Source organism: Hyperolius riggenbachi, chromosome 9 (genome assembly GCF_040937935.1).
Source record: "Hyperolius riggenbachi isolate aHypRig1 chromosome 9, aHypRig1.pri, whole genome shotgun sequence".
Taxonomy (NCBI): Eukaryota; Metazoa; Chordata; class Amphibia; order Anura; family Hyperoliidae; genus Hyperolius; species Hyperolius riggenbachi.
This window is the reverse complement of record NC_090654.1, coordinates 3,593,784-3,618,393: the sequence shown is the minus strand read 5'-3', so window position 1 is coordinate 3,618,393 and position 24,610 is coordinate 3,593,784. Positions and strand designations below refer to the sequence as shown.

General features: G+C 46.8%; 2 protein-coding genes across 3 annotated transcripts in view; one reads left to right on the top strand and one right to left on the bottom strand.

The window, feature by feature from the left end:
• The window catches only part of MKRN2OS (MKRN2 opposite strand), a 22,227-nt gene extending 4,971 nt beyond the window's left edge, over positions 1 to 17,256 (top strand). Inside the window, exons 2-4 of the mRNA XM_068251795.1 lie at positions 6,185 to 6,234; positions 6,803 to 6,965; positions 16,038 to 17,256. Of these exons, the coding sequence (XP_068107896.1) occupies positions 6,185 to 6,234; positions 6,803 to 6,965; positions 16,038 to 16,245 (421 nt within the window). The 3' untranslated portion in view covers positions 16,246 to 17,256. The remainder of the gene's footprint in view (positions 1 to 6,184; positions 6,235 to 6,802; positions 6,966 to 16,037) is intronic.
• The window catches only part of TSEN2 (tRNA splicing endonuclease subunit 2), a 27,783-nt gene continuing 19,415 nt past the window's right edge, over positions 16,243 to 24,610 (bottom strand). For both annotated transcript variants that reach the window (XM_068251793.1, XM_068251794.1), the window contains exons 8-12: positions 24,034 to 24,172; positions 23,261 to 23,297; positions 20,662 to 20,773; positions 19,586 to 19,675; positions 16,243 to 18,073 (exon numbers count right to left, since the gene is read on the bottom strand). In XM_068251793.1, coding sequence (XP_068107894.1) covers positions 18,014 to 18,073; positions 19,586 to 19,675; positions 20,662 to 20,773; positions 23,261 to 23,297; positions 24,034 to 24,172 — 438 coding nt within the window. In that variant the 3' untranslated portion in view covers positions 16,243 to 18,013. The remainder of the gene's footprint in view (positions 18,074 to 19,585; positions 19,676 to 20,661; positions 20,774 to 23,260; positions 23,298 to 24,033; positions 24,173 to 24,610) is intronic.

Below are 24,610 nucleotides of genomic sequence, written 5' to 3'. Positions count from 1 at the left end.
CTTTATACCAATAGGAGAAGGGTCAGCTGATCGAGGCGATCAGCTGATCCCAGCTCAGCTGTTGATTGGTTGATGGGAGCTGGGTGGCGCTGGAGAGCGCTTCACTATATATATCTCTTGCTGTTCAGTTGCTGGTTGTCTGGCGTTGCGAATACCTATGTGTTAGCACTCAGACCTAGTCAGATCTTTCAGTGTGGTGGAACCAGGTGTCCTGGGAATCCACACTTAGCCAGTTTACTGTGTATTATCTGTGTTATTCATTAGACCAGTTCCCGGGTGTAGAGACCACGGACCTCACACCCCAGACTAGGAATACTGTGTATCATCTGTGTTATTCCTTAGACCAGTTCCAGGGTGTAGAGACCACGGACCTCACACCCCAGACTAGGAATACTGTGTACCATCCGTGTTATTCCTTAGACCAGTTCCAGGGTGTAGAGACCACGGACCTCACACCCCAGACTAGGAATACTGTGTATCATCTGTGTTATTCCTTAGACCAGTTCCAGGGTGTAGAGACCATGGACCTCACACCCAGACTAGGGAACTTGTGTTATAATTCTGTTTTACATCAGACTAGTTCCAGGGTGTAGAGACCACGGACCTCACACCCAGACTAGGGAATTTGTGTTATCATTATGTTATACATCAGACTAGTTCCAGGGTGTAGAGACCACGGACCTCACACCCAGACTAGGCGTTGTTTGATATCTGTTATGACGTATTGCTTTCCTGACCACTCCTCTGATCACCGATTCGGTACCTTGCACTTCTGATATTCTGTTGCCAAACCCTGCTTGCCTTGGATACCGAATCAGCTTCCTGTTTTTGTACTTTATCTGTCAGTGTGTTGCCGATCCGGCCTGCCCGACCTTTCTGGCTGTCACCCACCCCTTGGGTGCTCAGCCCTCCTGCAGGGGCCCTCTGCTCTCCAGAGGGGGCACTGCTGCAAAACCAGTCAGGGTCTCCTTCTCCTGGAGTCCTTGACTGCAGTAGAGTCTGTCTCTACTTATTGGACCACCTGCTACCCCGGTGGTCCAATTCTCACTGTTACAGCAAACACACGCTTCAGGTGTCTAGAGGTTAGCAATATATCTGTATTATCGGTGATTCTGCAGATCATCAATAATCAGGTATATAGTTGTATTCTTGGTGATACTGCAGGTCACCAATAATCACATTCTCTCTGCGTGCTGACACCGATCGTTACAGTTTGGAATGATGTAGGATTTTCGTTCCACTTCTCACATGTACACCACTTTGTATTGGTCTTTCACGTGGAATTCCAATAAAATTGATTCATGTTTGTGGCAGTAATGTGACAAAATGTGGAAAACTTCAAGGGGGCCAAATACTTTTGCAAACCACTGTATATAAATACATAATAATATGGTAGGACATTAGACTATGACTATGGTAGGATTAGATTGTCAGCTCCCTGAGGACAGTCAGTGACATGATTATGTATTAGAAGTGGTCAGCAATAAGAAGGGACATTTTTGCAATTACATATTTAGATTGTACCTAAAAATTTGTGGAAAAAAAATAACATAAATTACTTTTTGTGAAGTTTATTATTCCAAGTCATGTATGTAAGTTTACAGTAAATGTGTCAGTGGGATGACAATCAGACCCTATTTAGGGCACAGTAGATTCAGACAGACACACAGCACATTTGTGGGCATGTATCATGGCTCAAACATAGGAGGAGAGAGTAGTATCGTGCATAAAGCTGGAATAGTGTGATGATTTGCTCAGCTGCCTGTGCAGACAGGCAGCCTTTTGACCATTGTGTAGGTTTGCATGCTGCAGGACTCTGGAAAGAAGAGCTTCTGTCAGTTTTGCAGCTTGTGCTTGCTGAGGAATTTGCATACGTTGTCATGCAAATTGCCTGGCCACATTCATTGGAGGCGTGTACTATAAGTACTATGTCTTTCCCACAATGCTTCGCTGTTCATAAGGATTTTGTCCTGTGTAACACTCCTGCCGGGAGTGTGAGCCATGCTCTTTGTTTGAAGATCAGCTTAGAGTAATTCCTGAATCTGCGCTAGGCAGGTTTTCTCTAGTGCAGTTAGGATTGTTTATCTGTTTGTTTGTTCCTTTGCCATTGTCCGGTCCCAGCGGTGGTCGACAGGAAATGGTTCTGATCTCTGTTCTTGGAGTATAGCTGGTGCAGCGGTTGCTACCAGCTATCTCTTCTGTTCTGTCTCCTGGGATCGCGCTAGCCACTTTTCGCTAGCGCTGTGGATCCTTCTGTTCTGTCTCATTGGATCGCGCTAGCCACTTTTCGCTAGCGCTGTGGATCCTTCTGTTCTGTCTGTCTGAATCGCACTTGCCCTAGCGTTAGTGGCAGTGGATTCCTCTGGTCTGAATCTTGGACCTAACCTCGGCTGCGGTCGCTGCTGGTTACTCCTTCTGTTTGTCGTGTGCTTGGATCACACTGCTCTGACAGCAAGAGCAGTGGATCTTTCTGATACCTGGTTCACACTGGCTCTGACAGTAAGAGCAGTGGTTCCTGTTTGATTGATTCTCGTTGTCTGTCTGTTTGCGTGCGCTTGCTGGTGCCTGCGGTAAGGCAACCGTGTAGCAAGCGCGTTTGTGTGGTGTCTGTCTTGTGTCGGTTAGTTAGGCGTGCTTGTCTTTATTGTGCTTATCACGTGGAGACCGCGCATAACCGCGTGCACTGTTGCGAATGAGTGCGGTGTTCGCGGTTAGCTAGCATTTGTTATTTTTCGTATCTCCTCATTGTATTATTTGCTGTGCCTTTGCTACCCTCGTATTCTGTCCTGATCTGCCTTGTGTCTTGTCTGGCGATCGCACCTCTCGCAATCGCGTTCCTACTTCATATCTGCTGTTGTGTGTGCGCGGTCGCGGGGTGGCGACTGGATTGGCGCACACACATACAACCTGTCCCTTTGCTCAGTCTCATTCGCAATCGCCTCTCTTGCGATTGCGTTCTGCGCTTCGTACAATTCCTGTCTGGCATTTGTGGAGGTACAGAGGATTGGTTCCTCTGCACTCCCCAGCGCCATCTGCCGACAGGAATTTCCCTCTACAGGTGCGTAGCACCTTTTGCTGGGTGCCTGCAAATATACGCTTGTGGAGGATCTCCGCCACGTGTCAGCGCACGCGTTGTGCGCTGATCACGGGGAAAGTTCCACAATCGTTACAAATAGGCTACAAGACCCTCTCTATAACCACGTACACACGCTGGCCCACCCTCGTCAGCAAACTAATGATCTCCGATGCCAATGCAAAGAATGAACGACATATGACAGCAACATGGACGCTTGAATTCAACGACGGCGTACTGACTGAATCGTTAGCAGCAGCTCAAAACTGAGGATCTGTACATCTAGGCGCACACAAGAGCTGCGAAGGAAGTGATCGTTCATCATTGCCCCCTGCATGTGTTTTCAGCCCACTAGCACTGATTGTCTGAATAAACCTGCCAGGATGGATTGATTGACATGGATGATAGTCATAGTCTATCTGTTTTTTCGCGTCGTGCCTCCTTTTTCCCGATGATAAGAGGGCAACACGTCATTATTCGTTTGTTTCAGATGACAATGGTCTTAAAGGACACCCGAGGCAAAAATAAACGAATGAAATAAACAATTGTAGATCTATGGCCCAGTGCACACTGGGCGGATCCGCCAGCCACATCCACTTGAAAATCTGCGTGGCTAATGTATCTCTATGGGCTGGTGCACACCGGCGGTTTGAGGTTTTTCCAAATCGCAAACGTGCCTCTTGCTGCACGTTTGCGGTTTGCTTAAAACCTCAAACCGCCGGTGTGCACCAGCCCATAGAGATACATTAGCCATGCGGATGCGGCCGGCGGATCGCATACAAAATCCGCTCGGTGTGCACCCGGCAAATATCGTCTCTCTGCTCCCAAATCCGCTAGCGTTTTGACGATCTGCTAGCGGTTTTGGTGTGCACTGGGCCTATCTTCCTTCTCCTAAAAATTACTTTTTAAGATATTCCACAGTTTTTTTTGTATGTTTAAATCATGAGGTGCGTCAGGTCGTTTTGATGTTAACTCAGCGCTGCTGCACAGTACCTGATTTGGGCGCTGCTATACCTGTAGACTGTAATGTTAATTATAGCTATAGCAGCGCAAGGTAAAATCACTGTAATTCAGGTGCTGGCAATAGCTGGACCCCAAATTGTGAAGCCAAAAGAAAAAAATAGGTCATCAGTAGAGGAATATCTTTGTTATATAACCCCAGATTACCACCGCCTCTTAGCTGCACTGAAATTACCACCACCCGGAACATACGTCCACTCATGTGGACATACAGTACCTTAGAGATACTGTATGAATATTCTGTGACTGGATGAAGCCAGAATAGAACTTTTGGGCTTAAATGGGGAGCGTTTCATCAGGGAAAAGAAGAACACTGCATTCCACCAGCAGAAGATCCTTATTCCATCTGTGAAACATGGTGGTGGTTCAGGTTTCGACCTATTTTGCAGAATCTGGGCATGTACAGCTTGCCATCACTGATGGAACAATGACTTCTCAGATATCTGTCCAGGAACTGAATCTCAGGAGCCAGGGGGTCATACAGCAGCACAACGATCCTAAACACAACTCATTCTACCAAAAAGTCCTCTGAGAAGAATAAAGCGAATGGTCTGGATTGGCCAAGCCAAAGTCCTGACCTTTGGGAAAAAGAGATTTGATACCACAGCTTCCTCCAGCTGCATAAACACTTGTGAGTCCCACGCCGTTCAGCCGCGATCAGGCCTGGTAATAGGCTAAGTCAGGTCCAGTCTTTGTCTTCTGTGCATGGGTGGATCTCCCATGCATGCGCAGTAGATCTAAACTGACGCGACTGAGCCAGTTACTGATCGCGGCTGAACGGCAGACCGCTGGAGGACGGCGTGGGACTCTCAAGTGTTTATGCTGCTGGAGAAAGCTGCGGTGAGTATCAAATCGTCTTTTTTCCACAGCTCTGGTAATCTTTAATCCAAAGGAAATGTTGTGAAAGATCTAAATTGAGCAGTTCATGTGAGGAAATGCCAACTTCCAAGAGTTGTACTGTGTGGAGTCTGACATGCAGAGCTGTACTGTGCGGAGGCTGACGTGCAGAGCTGTACTGTGCGGAGGCCGACGTACAGAGCTGTACTTGCGGAGGCCGACGTGCAGAGCTGTACTGTGCGGAGTCCGACGTGCAGAGCTGTACTGTGCGGAGGCCGGCGTGCAGAGCTGTACTGTGCGGAGTCCGACGTGCAGAGCTGTACTGTGGGGAGGCCGACGTGCAGAGCTGTACTGTGCGGAGTCCGACGTGCAGAGCTGTACTGTGCGGAGGCTGACGTGCAGAGCTGTACTGTGCGGAGGCCGACGTGCAGAGCTGTACTGTGCGGAGGCTGACGTGCAGAGCTGTACTGTGCGGAGGCCGATGTGCAGAGCTGTACTGTGCGGAGGCCCATGTGCAGAGCTGTACTGTGCGGAGGCCCATGTGCAGAGCTGTACTGTGCGGAGGCCCATGTGCAGTGCTGTACTGTGCGGAGGCCCATGTGCAGAGCGGTACAGGTGCAGGACTGATCAGCAGTTACCAGAAACTATTAGCTGCAGTTATTGTTGCCCAAGAGGATCACTCCAAATACTGAGAGCGTGACTCACTTATCCCATGCAGATAGGGGAAGGGATTAAGTTTTTTTAAAAAACATGAAAAAATGTATTAAGTTTTGTTTAATTTACTGTAGAATAAAAGGAACCTGAAGTGAGAGGTATATGGAGGCTGCCATATTTATTACTTTTTAAACAATACCAGTTGCCTGGCTGTCCTGCAGATCTGCCTCTAATACGTTTAGCCACAGCCCCTGAACAAGCATGGAGATCAGGTGACTGAAGTGTGACGGGATTAGCTGCATGCTTGTTTCAGGTGTGAATCAGACGAGGGATGGTCAGAAATGCTGACTACTGATTCCATAGAAAAAAAAACTTTTTTTCTGTCATTTTTTTGCATTCTCTGAGTGCCCAAATATTTCCAACTGATATTGTTTAACAGGAAATAAACATGGCAGCCTCCATACTGTCACTTCAGGTTCCCTTCAATGACGTGCATTTTAGGAATGGATCATTAGCCATGACAAATGTTACACAGACTTTGATGAGCGCTGAACGTTGAGTATTAGCGATTATATTAGACATTTTGCTCTTTCCTCGCAGGGGATACGACGGCTGCTCCGACCTCCATGTTGGGATCACCAGTTCTAAAGGTAAAGCCATTTATTCCATATGTGTAATTATGTCAGCCTGGCGGTAATCTCAGTGTAATGATATTTCATATGACAGACGCTCTGCTGATACTACCTGAATGGACGGAGGTGGATCCAGCAATGTCAGCTCATGGAGTTCGTTTTCCGGCAGTGTCGTTCTAAATCTCTCTTATAGTTCAATGCTGGTTGTTGGCTGAGCACGATTAGTTTTCAGAAAATCCAAAATTCATGGCCACTGTTTTATTGGCCTGAGGAAGTGGGTGGATGCTGGCGAAACGCGTTGTTTAGTGGTTTTTTATAAATTATTTTTGTATCTTGTATCGGTCCTTGTCTTGGGGTAAGTTGTACCGTTTTTAGTAAATTTTACACATCCTTTGGGGCACCTCCCTTCTAGCATAGTTTCAGCGTTCGCCGCACAATACAGGTGTAACGATATGTATACCTTTCTCCATGCGTGACCCCAGACATTGGTCACTGGAGAGCTGCAGAGTTTAGGGACACAGTTTGTACAGGAGAGCAGCAGACTATCTTATGAAGCTTCCTCAGACTGTGGTCTGTATCTCCCCAGGAACCGTCCATCATTACAACGAGACGGGAATCCACAAGGACAGCAGCGGCTGGGAGCAGTGCGTCAGCGTTGAGCTCGTCCCACCAGACCAACACGCCCTCATCCACCAGTGGGACGCGTACCTGGAGACCTTCTCATTCGATGATCGGTGGCTCCTGCAACGGTCAGTCTGACAGATCCCTCCACATACGCCAAGCTATCTCCACAGAGTCACTCCATGCTGGAGTTACAGGGAAGTGAGGCAGATTTATAAACCAGAGCAAGAAAACTGCAGCAAAAACAGATGCAGAGGAGGAGCAGATTCTGGAAGCTACCAAACACAATCCTGGATCCAGACATCCAATCCTGCTTTCCTTGCACTGGTTATATGATTAAAAGATATCCGAGGCGATACAAAAAAAACTTCTTCCATCCCCTAGAGGTCACTCTGTCCCTCGCTGCAGCTCTGCTCTACTCTCCCTCCCGCCTCTGCAGTATCACCAACCCCCGATGGGTCAGTATCTTCTACTGCCAACGCCACGCATCACTGGGAGAATACGGCGGCTGCGTGGTAGTACTGTGCAGTCGCAGTACGCTCCTGGTGAGCAAGCTCGCACATGCTCAGAAGCCATCGACCTATCGGGGGTCGGGAATGCTGGGGCTGGAGGAAGACCCAGTAAAGTAAAACTATTTTGTTTTAATCGCCTCGGATATCCGAATCACCCACACCCCACTCCTAATGCTTACCTACCTCTATCTAGGCATAAATACACAAACCAACCACTAGGTAAGCCTGACACTAACCCACCCCTACCTACTCCAAGTGATAACCAACCAATGGCAATCTACGTCTAAATACGCTACTTGTTGCTAGCTAAGGCTAACGCTCCCGACAGAACTGGTAGTGTAGTCTCGCCAGCACTGTCTATGGTGCAAGCTTTTAGTCCCTCCGTCGTCTTGGAATCTCATCTACAGTCATCAGAAAGTGTCCACTAGGCGGCGCTATAGCTGCAAATAGGCCGGTTCACATCAACTTTTAGCTGCGGATCTGGCCGTACGGTTCTGGTTTCCGTTCTGCTGAACGAACAAAAAAATGCTGCAGGCCCTTTTGCGGATCGTTTTGCCCAGCGGAACGGAAATGGAAGTATTTGCGGCGCAATGGGGACCCATGGAAAGACCACATTTACTTACAGTAAAGTCTTTTCCAGTAGTCTGAAGGACAGCACCCCCTCTTGAGACTTGTCTCCCCTCCCTCACACTGGACAGGAAGCTAAAAGATAAAAATTTGCATAGCAGATATGCAGGCAGCATAAATACCCCCCAGCTCACCTAGAGCCCTCAGTTAATAAAAAAGATTATGCGGACGTATGCTTCAATAAATAAAAAAACAACAAAAATAATCTGTATATTTACCTCAATATTTCCCACACAGGGTGGGTCGCAGGGGTGCTGTCCTTCAGACTACTGGAAAAGACTTTACTGTAAGTAAATGTGGTCTTTCCCAGAACGTCTTTCAGGACAGCACCCCCTCTTCAGAGATAGACAAGATGACATCTTAGGGTGGGACGACTGCCTGTAGAACTTTTCTGCCAAAACTCAAGTCTGCACTGGATAGGACATTAAGCCTGTAGTGCCTGACAAAAGTATTTTGACTGGACCAAGTGGCCGCCCTGCAAATTTGTTCGATGGATGCACCAGCCCTCTCTGCCCAGGATGTAGAGATACCCCTTGTCGAATGAGCTTTGATTGAAGTAGTAAGCAGTTTCCCCTGAGATCGGTATGAAGTAGTAATTGCTTCTCTAATCCATCTGGCCAATGTAGCTTTGGAGGCCTGCTTCCCCCTAGACACTCCCCCAAACAATACCAACATTGAATCCGATTTTCTCCATTCCTTAGTTTTTTCGAGATAATGAATGATACATCTTCTTACATCTAGACCAGTGGTTCCCAACCTTTTCCGGGCCGGGGAACACTTTCTGACCATATTTTTCTCTGGTGGAACGGAACGGCGTACGGGGGGGGGGGGGGGGGGGGGGTGCAGCGGCGGCGCGGGTGTTTGCGCGACCTAGTGGACAGTGCCGTGCTATGGGGGGGGGGGGGGCGGCGGCTGCATAGTTGCCCCAGTATAGGGAGTTTAGTTGCCCCAGTATGGTTAGTATAGTTACCCCAGTATAGTGCCCCGGTATAGCTAGTATAGTCCCAGTATGGATAGGTAGTGCCCCAGTATAGCCAGTAAAGTGCCCAGTATAGCTAGTATAGTACCCAGATAGCTAGTATAGTGCCCAGTATAGCTAGCATAGTGCCCAGTATAGCTAGCATAGTGCCCAGTATAGCTAGCATAGTGCCCAGTATAGGTAGGTAGTGCCCAGTATAGCTAGTATAGTTGCCCCCAGTGTAGGTAGTTTCGTTGCCCCCAGTGTAGCTAGTTTCGTTGCCCCCAGTATAGCTAGTACAGTTCCCCCCAGTATAGATGCCCAGGAGGGGGGGAAGCAGCGCTAGAAGGAGGGGCAGTGGAGGCAGCGGTGGGGAGGGGGGAAATATCCCCCCCCCTCCCTCACCTGGGACCCCTCCTTCTGCCTCTCTCCCCCTCCGTTTAGCGCTGGCAAGTGCGGTTCGGCGGCGGGGAGGCATACGGAGAATTACTCACCACTTCTGCGTTCCAAGCGCCGGCAACGTCATGTCGTCACACATCTCCGCCTTCAATACCGCCCACTGTGCTTCCGCTAATCAGGAAGAACAGTGGGCGGCATTGAAGGCGGAGATGTGTGACGACATGACGTTGCCGGCGCTTGGAACGCAGAAGTGGTGAGTAATTCTCCGTATGCCTCCCCGCCGCCGAGCCGCACTTGCCACCGCTAAACGGAGGGGGAGAGAGGCAGATGGAGGGGTCCCAGGTGAGGGAGGGGGGGATATTTCCCCCCTCCCCACCGCTGCCTCCACTGCCTCTCCTTCTAGCGCTACTTCCCCCCTCCTGCACCCTAAAGTAGGTACAGGTCTGGCGAGAGGCCAGACCTGTACGGCACACCGGGCAACATGCCGCGGCACACTAGTGTGCCGCGGCACACTGGTTGGGAAACACTGATCTAGACAATGCAGACGTTTTTCCTTCTCATTGGATGGATTAGCGCAAAAGGAAGGTAGAAATATCTCCTGGGATCTGTGGAATTTAGATACTACCTTAGGAAGAAAGGCGCTGTCTATTTTTAATGTAATTCGATCATCTGAAATAACACAGTATGGTTCCTGAATCGATAAAGCCTGAAGTTCTCCAACCCTTCTTGCTGACGTGATTGCCAGCAGAAAGGCGGTTTTTAAAGAAAGAAATTTATCTGAAATTTCCCTCAATGGCTCGAATGGTGGTGTACACATAGCTTGAAGAACTGTATTTAAGTCCCATGAAGGAATTCTATATCGAACTACTGGTCAAATTCTCTTCAGAGCCTGAAAAAAATCTAATAAAGTATTCTTCTGCAGCCAGTTTTCTTTCAAGAAAAACACTGATCGCAGATGTCTGAACCTTCAAGGTACTGACACTTAACCCCTTTTGTAGTCCCTGCTGAAGAAATTCAAGAACTGAGGTAGATAAAGATATATCTAGGGATCTCTCTTTACACCAATTTGAATATACTGACCATGTCTTATTATAAATATTCCTTGTTACTTTTTTACGACATTGTATTAGGGTCTCCGATAACCTATCTGAGAACCCTCTTGCTTTCAAGATTTTCCACTCAGCTTCCATGCCGTAAGGTGAAGAAGTTGTAGGTTCGGATGAAAGGCTATGCCCTGCTGTAGTAGATCCTGCCGATTCGGAAGAATGATTGGCTGACATACTGTCAATTTCTGTAATAACGTGAACCATGGCCTCTTCGGCCAAAATGGGGCTATCAGAATCATGTGAGCTTGATCCTGCCTGATCTTGTTCAGAACTCGTGGGATGAGAGATATTGGGGGGAAACTGTACATCAGTCCTGTTCCCCAATCTAGTGAGAAGGCATCCACTGCCCAAGGCTTGTCTAGGGGACACAGGGAGCAGAACTTCTGACACTTGGTATTGTCCTTGTTTGCAAATAAGTCCACTTCCGGGAATCCCCACTGCTCCGTGATTTCCTGAAAAACTGCCGGATTTAGGGCCCAATCGTCCTGTTTCAGAGGGGACCTGCTTAGGAAGTCCGCCAACTGGTTGGCTGTAGCCTTTAAGTGTCGGGCCCTTATAGACCTCAGATTCCTTTCCGCCCAATTCAGGATTCGTCTGGTTTTGGACCACAGTAACAAACTTCTTGTCCCCCCTGACGATTTAGGTAAGCTACCACACTGCTGTTGTCGGTTCTTATCAGTATACGACTCTGGGTTATGTCTCGACTGAAACTTTGTAGTGCCAACCATACTGCCTGAAGTTCCCTGCTGTTTGATGACCTCTCTCTCATTTTGTTGGACCACTGTCCTTGAGCTGGATGACCATCCATGTGAGCTCCCCAACCCCACAGACTGGCGTCCGTTGTTATCACTGACTGAGATGGATAATGCCACAGCCGACCTTCTGACAGATGTGTGAGATTTTTCCACCACATGAGTGAGACCTTTATACTGTAAGGAATGAGCACTTTCTTGTCTAGGAGTTTCACATCCCTGTTCCATTCTGTCAGGATCCAAATTTGCAAAGTTCTGGCATGGAACTGACCCCACTGAATGGCCGGAAAGGCGGAAGTTAGAAGTCCCAGAATTGCCATTGCCTTTCTGAGGGAGATGTAATGGGCCTGCTGGAAAGAAGAAACAGCATTAAGTATTGCAGAAATCTTTCTGTCTGGCAACAAAATCCTTTCACTAGTAGTAGAAATATTGAATCCTAAAAATTCCATGAACTGGGAAGGATTTAGGGATGACTTAGACCAGTTAATAAGCCATCCCAAAGATTGCAACAAAGAAATAGTAGATTCTAGTTGCAACAACACTGAGTCTTTAGATTGTCCCCAAATCAATAAATCATCCAGGTAACCAAGAACAGATATGGACCTGCCCCCGATTACTGCTAATATTTCTGACAGAATTTTTGAGAAGAGCCAAGGAGCAGAAGAGATGCCGAAAGGTAGAGCATTAAACTGGAAATGTCTTACCTTTCCTTCCAGCTGCACTGCGAACCTGAGGAATTGTTGTGATCTCAGATGAATTGGGACATGCAGGTATGCATCCTTTAAAGAGAATCTGTATTGTTAAAATCACACAAAAGTAAACATACCAGTGCGTTAGGGGACATCTCCTATTACCCTCTGTCACAATTTCGCCGCTCCCCGCCGCATTGAAAGTGGTTAAAAAACGGTTTTAAAAAGTTTGTTTATAAACAAACAAAATGGCCACCAAAACAGGAAGTAGGTTGATGTACAGTATGTCCACACATAGAAAATACATCCATACACAAGCAGGCTGTATACAGCCTTCCTTTTGAATCTCAAGAGATCATTTGTGTGTTTCTTTCCCCCTGCATCTCTCATGCACTGAAGTTTCAGGCTGCTCTTTTTTCTCCTGCAAACAGCTTTGCCCTTGTGTGTAATTCCTCACTATGTGAAAGCCCAGCCAGCTCAGAGGACGATTTATCCAGCTTGTAAAAGATAAGAGAGAAGAGAGAAGCTGCTCTAATCTAAATAATACACAGGCAGTGTGCATAGAGGGGCCTGGAAGGGGGAGTTCATAGCAGAACCACAACACTGAAGAACTTGGCAGCCTTCCAGACACTCGCCTGACAAGTCTGACAGGGGAAAGATACATTGATTTATTACAGAGACTGTGATAGTACAAAGTGATGCAGTAAGCCAGAACACATTAGAATAGCTTTTGGAACTTGTAGGATGATAAAAAACAGGATGCAATTTTTGTTACGGAGTCTCTTTAAGTCCAGAGATGCTAGGAAGCAATCTTGCTGTAAGAGTTATCACAGAGTAAATATTGTCCATTCGAAATCGTCTGTATTTTATTGACTTGTTTAATTCCTTTAGGTTCAGGATGAATCGAAATTCTCCCTGAGGTTTTTTTTTTTACCAGGAATACTGGGGAGTAAAAACCCAGCCCCTGTTGACATTTTGGAACTTACCTGATTACTCTTTTTTTGCAGTAGAGAGGATATTTCCCTTTGAAGTGCTAGACCCTGAACAATGTCCTTTGGGGTTGGACAGACAAAAAACCTTTGAGGGGGTGCCTGTATGAATTCTATGCTGTACCCCTCTAAAATTATCTTTAATAGCCACTGATTTTGAAATATTTCCTGCCATGTCTCGTAAAAGTGGGTAATCCTTCCCCCCCACTGGGATGCTGGCGTCATTGTTTATTAGACTGGGTTGAAGAATGAGGGGTAAAGTTTGATTTTCCCTTTTGTACTTTATAGGGGGCCCATCTCTTCTTTGTGGTGGCCTTATTATCTGACTCTGGCTTGGTGTTGGCACGAAAGGAACGTTTAGACTGAAAAACTCTCTTCCTAACAGGAAAGTTTTTCTTGACGTCAGCTGTTCTGTCTAATGTCTCATCTAGTTTAGACCAGAACAACAACTCTCCCTCACAGGGTATTCCACATAGTTTGGCCTTGGAGGAATTATCCCCCTTCCATGTTTTAACCCACACTCCACGTCTAGCTGAATTGACTAATGCAGTAGTCCTGGCAGTAAGCTTCACTGTGTCGTCCGCTGCATCAATCATATAATTAGTGGCATTAAATAAGTTAGGGAAATCCTTCAAGATTTCCTCTCTAGGTACCCCTGTGGCAATTTTATGTTGGGTCTCCATCAACCAGGTTTTTAGGGATCTGCCCACTGCCGTGGAAGCAACAGCAGGTTTAAATGTAAGTGAGGATGACTCCCAAGCTCTCCTTAGAAGGTTATCAGTCTTTTTGTCTATCGGGTCCTTAAGGTGCCCGTAATCCTCAAAAAGTAAGTCTGTATTTCTCGAAACTCTAGATAAAGCTGGATCAAGTTTAGGAGAGGGACCCCAGAATTTCTGATCCTCAGCGGAAAAGGGGTACCACCTGTTAAGGGTCCTTGGCCAAAAAGCCCGTTTCTCAGGATTCTCCCACTCTTTTCTTATCATACTTTTTAGAGAAGAATGGACCGGGATAAAAGAGGAATGAGGATCAGATAAGCTTTCATACATTTGATCCAACTGAGATAGAGATTTCCTTTCTGTCTCAATACCCATAGTATTATGCATGGCAGATAATAAATCATTAATAAGATCAGGTTAAAAAGCAAACTTCTGATTTTTCCCTGACTTTTCCCCCCCTTCATCCTCCGAAATGTCCTCAAAGGATGACATTTCTAATTCTCCCTCAGATAGTTCAGACCCAACTGATTCCTCAGCCCTTCTCTTTCTAGAAACTGCTGTGGGAACTAAAGATACCGGAGGGGACTCAGGAGGGGGAATGGGATCTTCCGGTTGTACAACTTCCAAAGGGGCCGGTGTGGATGATGATGATGCTATCGCAGCTGTGGTCATTTCTGATCTCATCCATCCCATTAGATCCTTAAATATCACAGGTGATTCATTTTTCACAATTTTATCAGTGCAATGGTGACATAATTTCCTGGTTGAAGAGGAAATCTTTGCATTGCATAATGAACATTTTCTTTCTCCCTTAGAAGAAGATGTAGAAGCAGAAGTAGATGAGTGATGCTGGGAGCTGGACTTGTCCTTTTTAGGCTGCAATAAAGCATAATAAGCCTAAATTAGTGCAGATCCCTACATCCCTATCATACCCCACACTTAAACATATTTCCCCTGTATTAGAGCACCCCTGTGGCACTTACCAGAGAGGGTTCAGTGCCAGACTCAGCAGATTGCAGCGGAGCGGGGCCTGCAGCGTCCTCCATGTTGCCAGAAAGGTGGGAACATGTACTGCTTTCATTTAAATAGTATTGGTTGATTACCTGATCAGTGTGGGGTAGGTCCAGGTGCGCCGAATTGCGCCTGCAAAACGGCGCTTCCTACTTCCGGTCACGCGGGACGCAGCGCTTGACGCACTTCCGGTATCCGCCCGGAACTTTTCCTTTGCGCGCCCATGCGCGTATATAGAAGCTGCCAGATCTGGAGAAGCTTCCTCCACGCTGTCCGAGCTGCACGCCGGCTCCCCTGACCGGCTCTATCTGCAGTCCGCAACAACGCTGCGCCTGCCAATGATGGCACCTGCGGAGGATCTCCAAGCGTCCCGTCCGGGACAGAAAAAACAACTGAGGGCTCTAGGTGAGCTGGGGGGTATTTATGCTGCCTGCATATCTGCTATGCAAATTTTTATCTTTTAGCTTCCTGTCCAGTGTGAGGGAGGGGAGACAAGTCTCAAGAAAGGGTGCTGTCCTGAAAGACGTTCTGGGAAACAGATGTTTTACAGCACACTGGCTGTAAAAACTGACCGTTTTCCCAGATCCAGATGGCCGGATCAGTACAGCTGGCTCCGCAAAAAAATGCAGATGCGAACCGGGCCTGACTATTGGGGTCACGTTTCCTTTTGACCGTAGATGTCCAAATTTCCTGGATTGCTGCAGGGTGGCCTGCTGAGCGCCCCCTAGTGGCTGCAGCTTACAGGTAAAACGTGGTAGGAATACTGATCAGACCCCAGACAGTGACCTCCAGGGCAGCGGACAATCATAGATGGCTGATCCCATGTGCTATGATAAGCTGGATACGTCCATCAATAAAGTCTCCACTGTTCAATGTGTGGACCCTCCTTCCTGCAGCTCTCAGGTGCTTTGTATCGGACCAGAGAATATAAAGTGCTAACATTAATAAATTATAGAAATACCACCCCCCCCGACATTGGCCACTGTGCTGGAAATTAGCCCACTACAGTAGCCTGCTAGGCAGCAGTGTTACCCACTGTACCTCAGCAAAGCAGTGACTATTCTATAGGTAGGAAAAGAAGACATTCTTACTTCTAATAGCTCTCTGAATATTATACTTATAGTGCCAGCTTTCAGGGAGCCAGTCCCCTTCTCCAGGCATATTCTTCCATAAAAGCTCAGATATCCCAGTGTAGCAGTGCAGGTACCCCAGTGTTTCCAGCTTGATTGTCTGACACCCTCTTTTGGACTAGAACAAACTCTATTTTGACCAAAGACACTAAACTAATGTTATCAGATATCTGCATGATCTTGTTTTGTTGTGAGCTCCTTGTATGTTACCCCATGTATCTATTGTGCAGCGCTGCATAATATGTTGACACTTTATAAATACAATAAATATTATTAATAATAATAACGAAGGTTTCACCTTTTATTTGTAGCTATAATGAGCAGAATCACAACTGCTACACCTTCGCTCTGACATTCATCAACACTCTGCTGCAACTCGAGGGGAAGAGGACCTTCAGCAAGGAGGAGTTTACAGGAAGGTTCGTCCTACCGAAAACCAGACAAGCCTCCAAGTACATCACCCTGTGCCACCAAGTGTCCCGGAATAACTACTACATCACGGACCACCACACGGGATAGCACAATTGTGTATTTATTCAGATCTATGAGCAATGCTATATACAACAATGCTATATACAACAAAATGCAAGACTTGTTCAGAATAAATCATTTATGAATAGGTCCTTCATAGTCCCTCCCCCGCTTATTACATGGTCTGTAGCTCCCCCCACTCTGAATAGCTTGTAGATCCTTCCCCAGCTCATTGCATGGTTTACAACTCCTTCTTTGCTTATTGCACGGTTTACAGTTCCTTCTTTGCACATTGCATGGTTTGTAGTACCTCCCCCGCTCATTGTATTGCTCATAGCCCCTCCCCGGCTCATTGCATGGCTTATAGTTCCTCTCCCACTCATTGTATTGCTCATAGCCCCTCCCCGGCTCATTGCATGGCTTATAGTTCCTCCCCCACTCATTGTATTGCTCATAGCCATTCCCCTGCTCATTGTATTGCTTGTAGTTCCTCCCCCGCTCATTGTATTGCTCATAGTTCCTCCCCTGCTCATTGCATGGTTTATAGTTTTTCCCCCACTCATTGGTCATAGCCCCTCCCCCGCTCATTACATTGCTCATAGCCCTTCCCCTGCTCATTGCATGGTTTGTAGTTCCTTCCCCACTCATTGCCCTTCCCCTGCTCATTACATGGTTTGCAATTCCTCCCCTGCTCATTGCATGGCTTTTAGTTCCTCCCCCGCTCATTGCATGGTTTGTAGTTCCTCCCCCGCTCATTTCATGGTTTGTAGTTTCTCCCCCGCTCATTTCATGGTTTGTAGTTTCTCCCCCGCTCATTTCATGGTTTGTAGTCCCTCCCCCGCTCATTGCATGGCTCATAGCCCCTCCCCTGCTCATTGCATGGCTCATAGCCCCTCCCCTGCTCATTATATGGAAAGTTGTCAGGAATTGGCTTCTTTGCATAGAAAAGTAATTGTTTTTGTACCTTTAGTATGTAAAAAAAATTTGCATATATGGAGTTTGTATTTATATTTTTATATATTTATGAAATTTGGAGACACTACAGTTTTTTTGTTTATTTGTAGCATAGTTAGCCAATCTGCGCTGTGTAGAGGCTACTCAATAATAAAATAAATATTAAATGCATTTAAGCTCATTTAACATTGGTAAAAGAAATGAATTTGTAGATTTCATAATTTTCCTTCCTGTTCTCTCGGTCTCTAAGCTCTCCAAATATCCTCCACAATCCTTCCAATTCTGCATAACGTGTTTTATAAACGGACGCAGTGAACAGCACTCATGCAGCAGCCACGCATGTTTACACAGGGACTTTTCAGTAAACGATCATATTTTTAAATTGGATTGTATTGTATGGAAACACAGCAGCTGGTGCGTCCATCCTGAACAATCGCATTATCAATCCTTTCCTTGAAGATCTGGCTAATTGGAATGGTGGATTTTCATAGAGAAGATTGTAATTGGTTTTGATATCGAGAATAGTTTAGGTCCGCCTATCCCTGCCAGAGCGTAGATTTCAACTTCCACTTTCCCTCGCACACGCCACTCTTGTCTTTCCTGTTAATACCGCGGTGCTGCAACTTGCTCACTCTGATGTCACACTGAAAGCATAGCTCCATATCTCAGTCAGGAGACAATTTCATTGGCTGCTGACCCTGTGATCACCATCAGCCAATCACGATGATCACTGCTGGTTTTATGGAAATAAACCCTGTCCAGCACTGCACACACCTTTTACAGCTCAGTCACCGTTGTGAATGTACAGAGATGACTGCAGGCCTAGATACAGTTTATTTACAGCACTTTATTACAGATTTTCCTACAAGTCTTCATGCTCCATCCTTTCCCGTGAAGAGACCCATCGGCTGACCAGAACTTCCTGCAGGAAAGAAAAATACACATTACAGGAAATACCTCCCAGCCTCCAACCTGCGGTGAACTCGCCTGTGAGTAGAAAAACATACAAACATAATATTGTGGGGTTCTGACAATGCTATCCACATACAGAGGCTGGGTCTGCCTATACTGCCCAGTCTCTGTTGCTATCCACATCCCCCCTAAGCCGCCCCCCCCCCCCCCCTGCGCTCTGCTATCCCCCATAAATCACAGCCGCGCTGTGTGGGCTGTGTTTACATCTGTAGTGTCACTCTGCGTGCTTCCCCCGCCTCCTGCATAGCTCCGGTCCCTGCCCCCGTCCCTTCCCTCCAATCAGCGGGAAGGGAAGGGACGCGGGCGGGGACCAGAGCTCTGCAGGAGGCGGGGAGCACGCAGTCTGACAGTACAGAGGTAAACGCAGCCCGCACAGTGCGGCGTTGATCGCAGAGCGCAGGGGGGGTGGATAGCAACAGAGGCTGGGCAGTATAGGCAGACCCAGCCTCTATGTGGATAGCATTGTCAGAACCCCACCTCGGGTTCTCTTTAAAGCAGAATTATAATGTGGCATAAAATACATAAAGAAAAGTGTTTTCCTACTTTATGGTCCATATAGTTATCCTGACAGTCCTCCCAGCTCACACAGCAGTGCTAGGAGCCGCCCTCACACAAATACCATATCATCTAATTCATTCTGAAATGTAAGTGAGCAGTTCTGTATACAGACAGGATACAGATTATCCTCATCAAAGTCACCGAATCCTGCAAGGAGAAAGCTCTGCCTTGTGCTGTTCAGTCTTTTCAACTGCAGCAAAGTGAAACACAGTCTACTAACCTTTCAGTAACTTTTCTTCAAACATTTTTTTCCTGAAGGTGATCATGCTGTGGTCAATATTCTACAGCACAGCCTGAACTGATTTTTGAACTGAGTCGTTATTAACCCTGTGTGACTAGCTGAAAACACAACAAACTGTGGAAATCCAGGAAAGAGACAGTTAGGATTAGGACTATAGATACCATGGTTTATCTCATCCGCTTATTTTCACTTCAGGATTGCTTTAAGTAAAGGGGCCCACACACTGGTCTATTTCAGCCATCGATTGATCAATTCTATAGACTCGATCAATCAGAAATCGATTGTATCAAATTATCGATTTGTGGCCGATTTTGATCGATTTGATCTGACAGGATGGATAATCTAGGTGGATCGGCTGCTGGCAACAGATTGATGGCCCATAGAGTTGCATTGCATCTAATGGTCCAATAATGCATTTAGATCGAATTCCAATAGATTTAATTCTGAAATCTACTGGAAATCTGTTCCTAGTGTGTGGCACACATCAGATAGATTCCTGTCAGATTCGACTTGACAGGCATCTGACAGAAATCCGATGGTCGAATCTGCTGTAAATCTATAAGTGTATGGCCACCTTCAAACATAGAACCGTTCATAACAGTCGTCACATACAGTAGGTTGTCTTATGCTGGGAAAACACACAAAGAAAGGAAATTAACTCACCTGAACCTTAAACTTTTTTATACATTCCGGAGATGAAAATTGCTCTTCTGTGAAATTTGGGGGTTTGATTAAATAACAGATTAGCAGCTCCTGTAACAAACAAACGAGAGTGAGGATATTATTGTGCGACACACATTCCCCCCCCCCCCCCTCCCGACAGTGATAATACAGACATGTATGAATAGTAGTGGATGGGTGATATATTCCTGCCTTTATAGACACCTCAGCTTCCCACAGCTACTCTGCACTCTCTTCCTATACACTCTTCATTCACTTAACCAGAATGCAGCAGGGGAAGTGAGACTGCACACAACATCTGCACTCTTACCCAACTACATAATCAAAGCATTTATAAACAACCATAATTTTCCGTTTGCTTGTAAAGTATTCCGGCACGGTCCCCAAGACCAGGAAACAGCCCAGGATCAGCACAGTATTAGGCAGGTGGAGAATTCTGTCTCCAGGCAGATGGGGCATCCGCTTCAGGATAGGCTGATTCTCGCTCCAGATAAAGGAGCGCTGGATAATTATCCCAGGGGACACCCCGGGGAGGGGGAACTGTCTACAAAGGGGGGGGGGGGGGGGAACAGAATGTATGCATTGGGTAAACGTGGGCAATGAAACAGTCTCACCCTCAGGTGGGAGGTTTAAAGATAACAATTGTATTGGACACAGGAAAAGACAACGCATTTCGTGGGACCTGCCGCTTCCTCAGATCTGCAGTACAGTGCTTTATGTAGCTGCACGCATGGACTGGGAGCCCCTACGCCAAGATTCCTAATGCCCAACTCTAACCACACCCCCAAAAAATGAAAAATGTGGCATTATCTGTGGCACAAGGTTTGGTACTCCGGTGGCATTCCACAGACATTTTTTCCCTGAGGAAGTGGGAGATTCCTGCGAAACGCATTTACCTGGAGGTAAATCCACCCTTACCTCTATTTTAAATAGATTTTAGTGTATTTTAATTTTGCTGACTCTTCTGTTCACCAACATCTCTGCATCAATTCTGATATGACCCACAAGACTGCGAACAAACTAGATAGAGTGTCCATCTCACATTACCAGGCATTTACCTTGGAGACATTCATAGTTGTCCTGTTGAGGCCGGATAGAGACCGCCAGGTCAGAGGTCGCAGGGGGGTCCCTTCATAATTACAATCAACTAATTCCACAATCACAGAGTAACTGAAAGATAAAGACATCCGTATAAAACGTTACACAACATTCTGATGAACCTGCTGCTCACTTAAATCTTCTGCAGGTTTAAATGAACCTGAAGTGAGAGTGATATGGAAGCTGCCATGTTTATTCCCTGTTAAGCAATACCAGTTGCCTGGCTGTCCTGCTGGTCTCTCTGGCTGCAGTAGTGTCTGAATCACACACCTGAAACAAGCATGCAGCTAATCCAGTCACACTTCAGAGCACCTGATCTGCTGCATGCTTGTTCAGGAGCTATGGCTAAAAGTATTAGAGGCAGAGGATCAGCAGGACAGCCAGAGAATGTGAATTGTTTAACAGGAAATACATATGGCAGCCCCCACATCTCTCTCACTTCAGGTGTCCTTTAAATGAGAGACTTAAAAAAGGGACAATGACGGGAAAAAAGGCATGCATGTAATTAACCACTTAACGACCAGCTAACGCCGATAGGCGGCGGCTGGTCGTTTGTGGTTTTACATGGAAACCGTTCCATGTCAGTACATGGAGGGTGTCGCCGTGAACAGCCTGCGAGCCTCCGATCGCGGCTCGCAGGCTAATTGCAAACACGCAGGGAAGAAATCCCCGCTGTTTACATCAATACGTAAAGGAGATCGGCGATCCCCGGCCTCTGATTGGCCGGGGATCGCCACCGTGTGATAGGCTGAAGCCTATCAGAGGCGGCGCAGGAAGAATCTCCGTCCTGCGCCTCCCATGGAGGGAGAGCTAGGGAGGGAAAGGGAGAGAGAAATCGCGCTTCAGAGGGGGGCTTTGAGGAGCTCCCCCCCGCTCAGCCACACAGAGCGGCGGCAATCAGACCCCCCCAGCAGGAGGAAGTCTGATCGCCCTGCCTTTAACACGATATGTGCTGCGGGCTGGAGAGCCCATGCAGCACAGATCACAGTAAACAGCCCCGGTCCTTAAGTGGTTAAGGCGCTGGGAAATCTGGGCGCAGGGCAAAACCGATAAACGGTTCACCCTAGTCCAGCACAAGTCCGGCGGTGTTAATTACTATTCCCCCTCCAGGCCGCCACGGATGGTGGGGGAATTATATAATACAGCTTCCAGCTACTGCTGGCAGCCGAATTAGTGGTTTTACAATAATTTGTGCTTCGTCTTTTTTAAGGCGCTCAAATTACTGTCTGAGCACCGCAATAACCGTAATTTACACTGCAGGCTATGCCGGCACCGGCTGCGCCCAAATCTCCTGCGCCGTTACTGCTGGTCTCAAAAAAAGGTCCCAGTTTGGGTACTGACCTCGGGAGACAGAAGCCTCTGGGATCCTCCTGTGTGTGCAGTCCCGGGACCCCCGCAGGCCCTTCCACAAGGGCTTGTCACCGGAGCTTGCCTGCACTGGCTCTAACTAGCAGCTGAACGGGGTGAGCGCCGGCTCCGCAGTCACTGCGCATGCATGAGCCATCTGCCTGTCCGCAGTGCAGGTGACCTCCATGCAGCTTCAGGATCCAGAGGCCTCCCCCTCCCAAGGCAAGTATCAGTTTTTACTTTTAAGAGGAGCTGTCAGCCATACTATCTCAGGAAAAAAAAAAACATAAGTAAATACTTGCATAACATATGTATTGCACGGTCCACGTTATAATTTTAGTGATTTTTCTATAGTAAAGAGAGAAAATCCTTCTTAGCGTTTCCCATTTTAACTGTGGCTATTTTGAAGCCAATCCTGATGTTATTTCCTCCCTTACTCTCCTCTGCCTGATTGTGTATGCATTGCTCGCCCTCCAGTATAGAAAGTAAGTCTCAGCATGAGAAATATTGGCCAATCAGAGAGGAACAGAGGTGTGGGAGGGAAAAACAGGAGGGAAAGAGGCTTCAGCCAATCAGGCTGCATTAGTAAAGTCTGAGGGGAAATAGAGAAGCAAAAAAGGACAACCCAGCATGCCCTGCAACTTCCTTTTTGTGTACCAAACTTTGTGTGTACCAAATAAGAGTCAGGTAAACTGGGGAATGATCATTTATTAACAAGAAAAGTAATAGTGATTAGCATCCTTATTACTTGTTAACCAGATAGAAATAAAATATGGATTTTTGATTTTATTCCTGACAGTTACACTTTAAAAACTCCCAGATTTACTTTAAGGTGGCCATACAAGATACAAGCAGATTACCGGTAATTTTCCAGGTTTTTAGTGTTTTTTTTGTATGAAAAAATGAAAATAAACTTCTTTCCGATCATTTTTTGTTTTTTTTCTTGAATAGATTTTTCCAATTCTTTTCTGATGCAATTCTAATCAAAATGTGTTGGAAAAATCTGATTAAAAAAATTATAAAAACTGAAAGTTTTATTTGATTGTTTCATATTTTCTGAAAAAAATCAGTCATGAGTATACGGCATATTGGTTCCATTTTTCTGAATATTCAATTAACCAGAAAAATTGGTCAGATTTCTTTACCTAAAAAAATTGAATTGTCTATGGCCAAACTATAAGGAGGAATACGCTTCTATAGGCAGACACCTACCTGGCATGGTAGAAGGGCGGGCCTTTCCGGTACAGCACTGGCAGGAAGAAGTACAGTACACCTGGTTAGTGACAGGCTACAACACAATCCATTACACACACATTACACAAACATACAGCTTTACACAACTGGCATCCAGCGTGCGACAGACGCCTCCTCCAGGACTTTCCTGCCGGGAACTACAAACACTTCCCCCATCACTGAGTGCAGAAATCATACAAGTCACAAAACTGCTTCCCCCGCCGCTCAAACTCTCCCAATATTCAGGATAAGACAGTGTTCTCCCCAGAATTTTTTTCCAGCCGGGTGGCATGAAAAAGTAGCCGGGTGGGGCGAGATGAGAGAATGGAGGGCAGGTGCTTCTCTGCACACCTATGCTTAAAGCAGAGGAGGAGGTGAGCTGATGACAGCCGGGTGCTCACCAAAACTACCCGGGTGGAGCACCCGGCTAAAAGAGCCTGGGGGGAACACTGATAAGAGGAAAAAAATATATTTCCCGCACTGCACATAACTAGAAAATGGTCGCTATCCACTGAAATAGTAACAGAAGCATTTGTGATAATCTGAACCTTTGGACAGACACAGATCTAAAGATTCAATGTAATAACTGCAAGGAAGGTCAGGGGGGGGGGGGGGTGGCCCAGACTGAATCTTTCTGGGGAGATTGCAGCCTGTAGCACAGTCCGTCTGTGTTGCCAGAAATGACCAATGTCATTTGGAAGGATGGGGAATATGGCATCTCTATCCTATGAACCACTTTTTTTTTTACTTACGCAGGTCCGTCCCGTACTTTAGCCCCGCTTTGGGCACCCAGCCCTTGCTGCGGAAGTGGTGGTACGCCATGTAGCTGGTCTGGAAGTTCTTCTGTGCCGAGCAGAACGTTTCCCACAGTTTCAGTATCGTTAGCGGTTCCTAGGAGGAAAGGACGGCCCATTATTTAGTCATGTGACTCAAAGGCCACTCCCACACAGTAAGGAATGTAAATGATACTGGTCAGAATAAGGCAGAACCGGTAAGCTGGGGGCACGCGAGATGCTGGCCGACTTCTCCGCTTCTGCTGGACTCTGAAGATACAAGTGACCCTGGCTGTGATCAGCTGGCATATCGTGTCACATTGTCACTGTGGGGGGAGATTCTGCAGCAAGTCACAGAAATACCACATGTAGCCCCGCGGGGGATTCCGGTCACATCTCCAGAGTACATAGACAGTGCAGTGCATTCATTGCAACACCTCTATCCAGTCATTGGGTAATACTTAGGGCATAGCTACAAATCATGACACCCGCCCCTCATCTCTGGGCCGCCAATAGGGCATCACAGGGGGGAGAAGTGTATGGAGCCCTGAGGGAT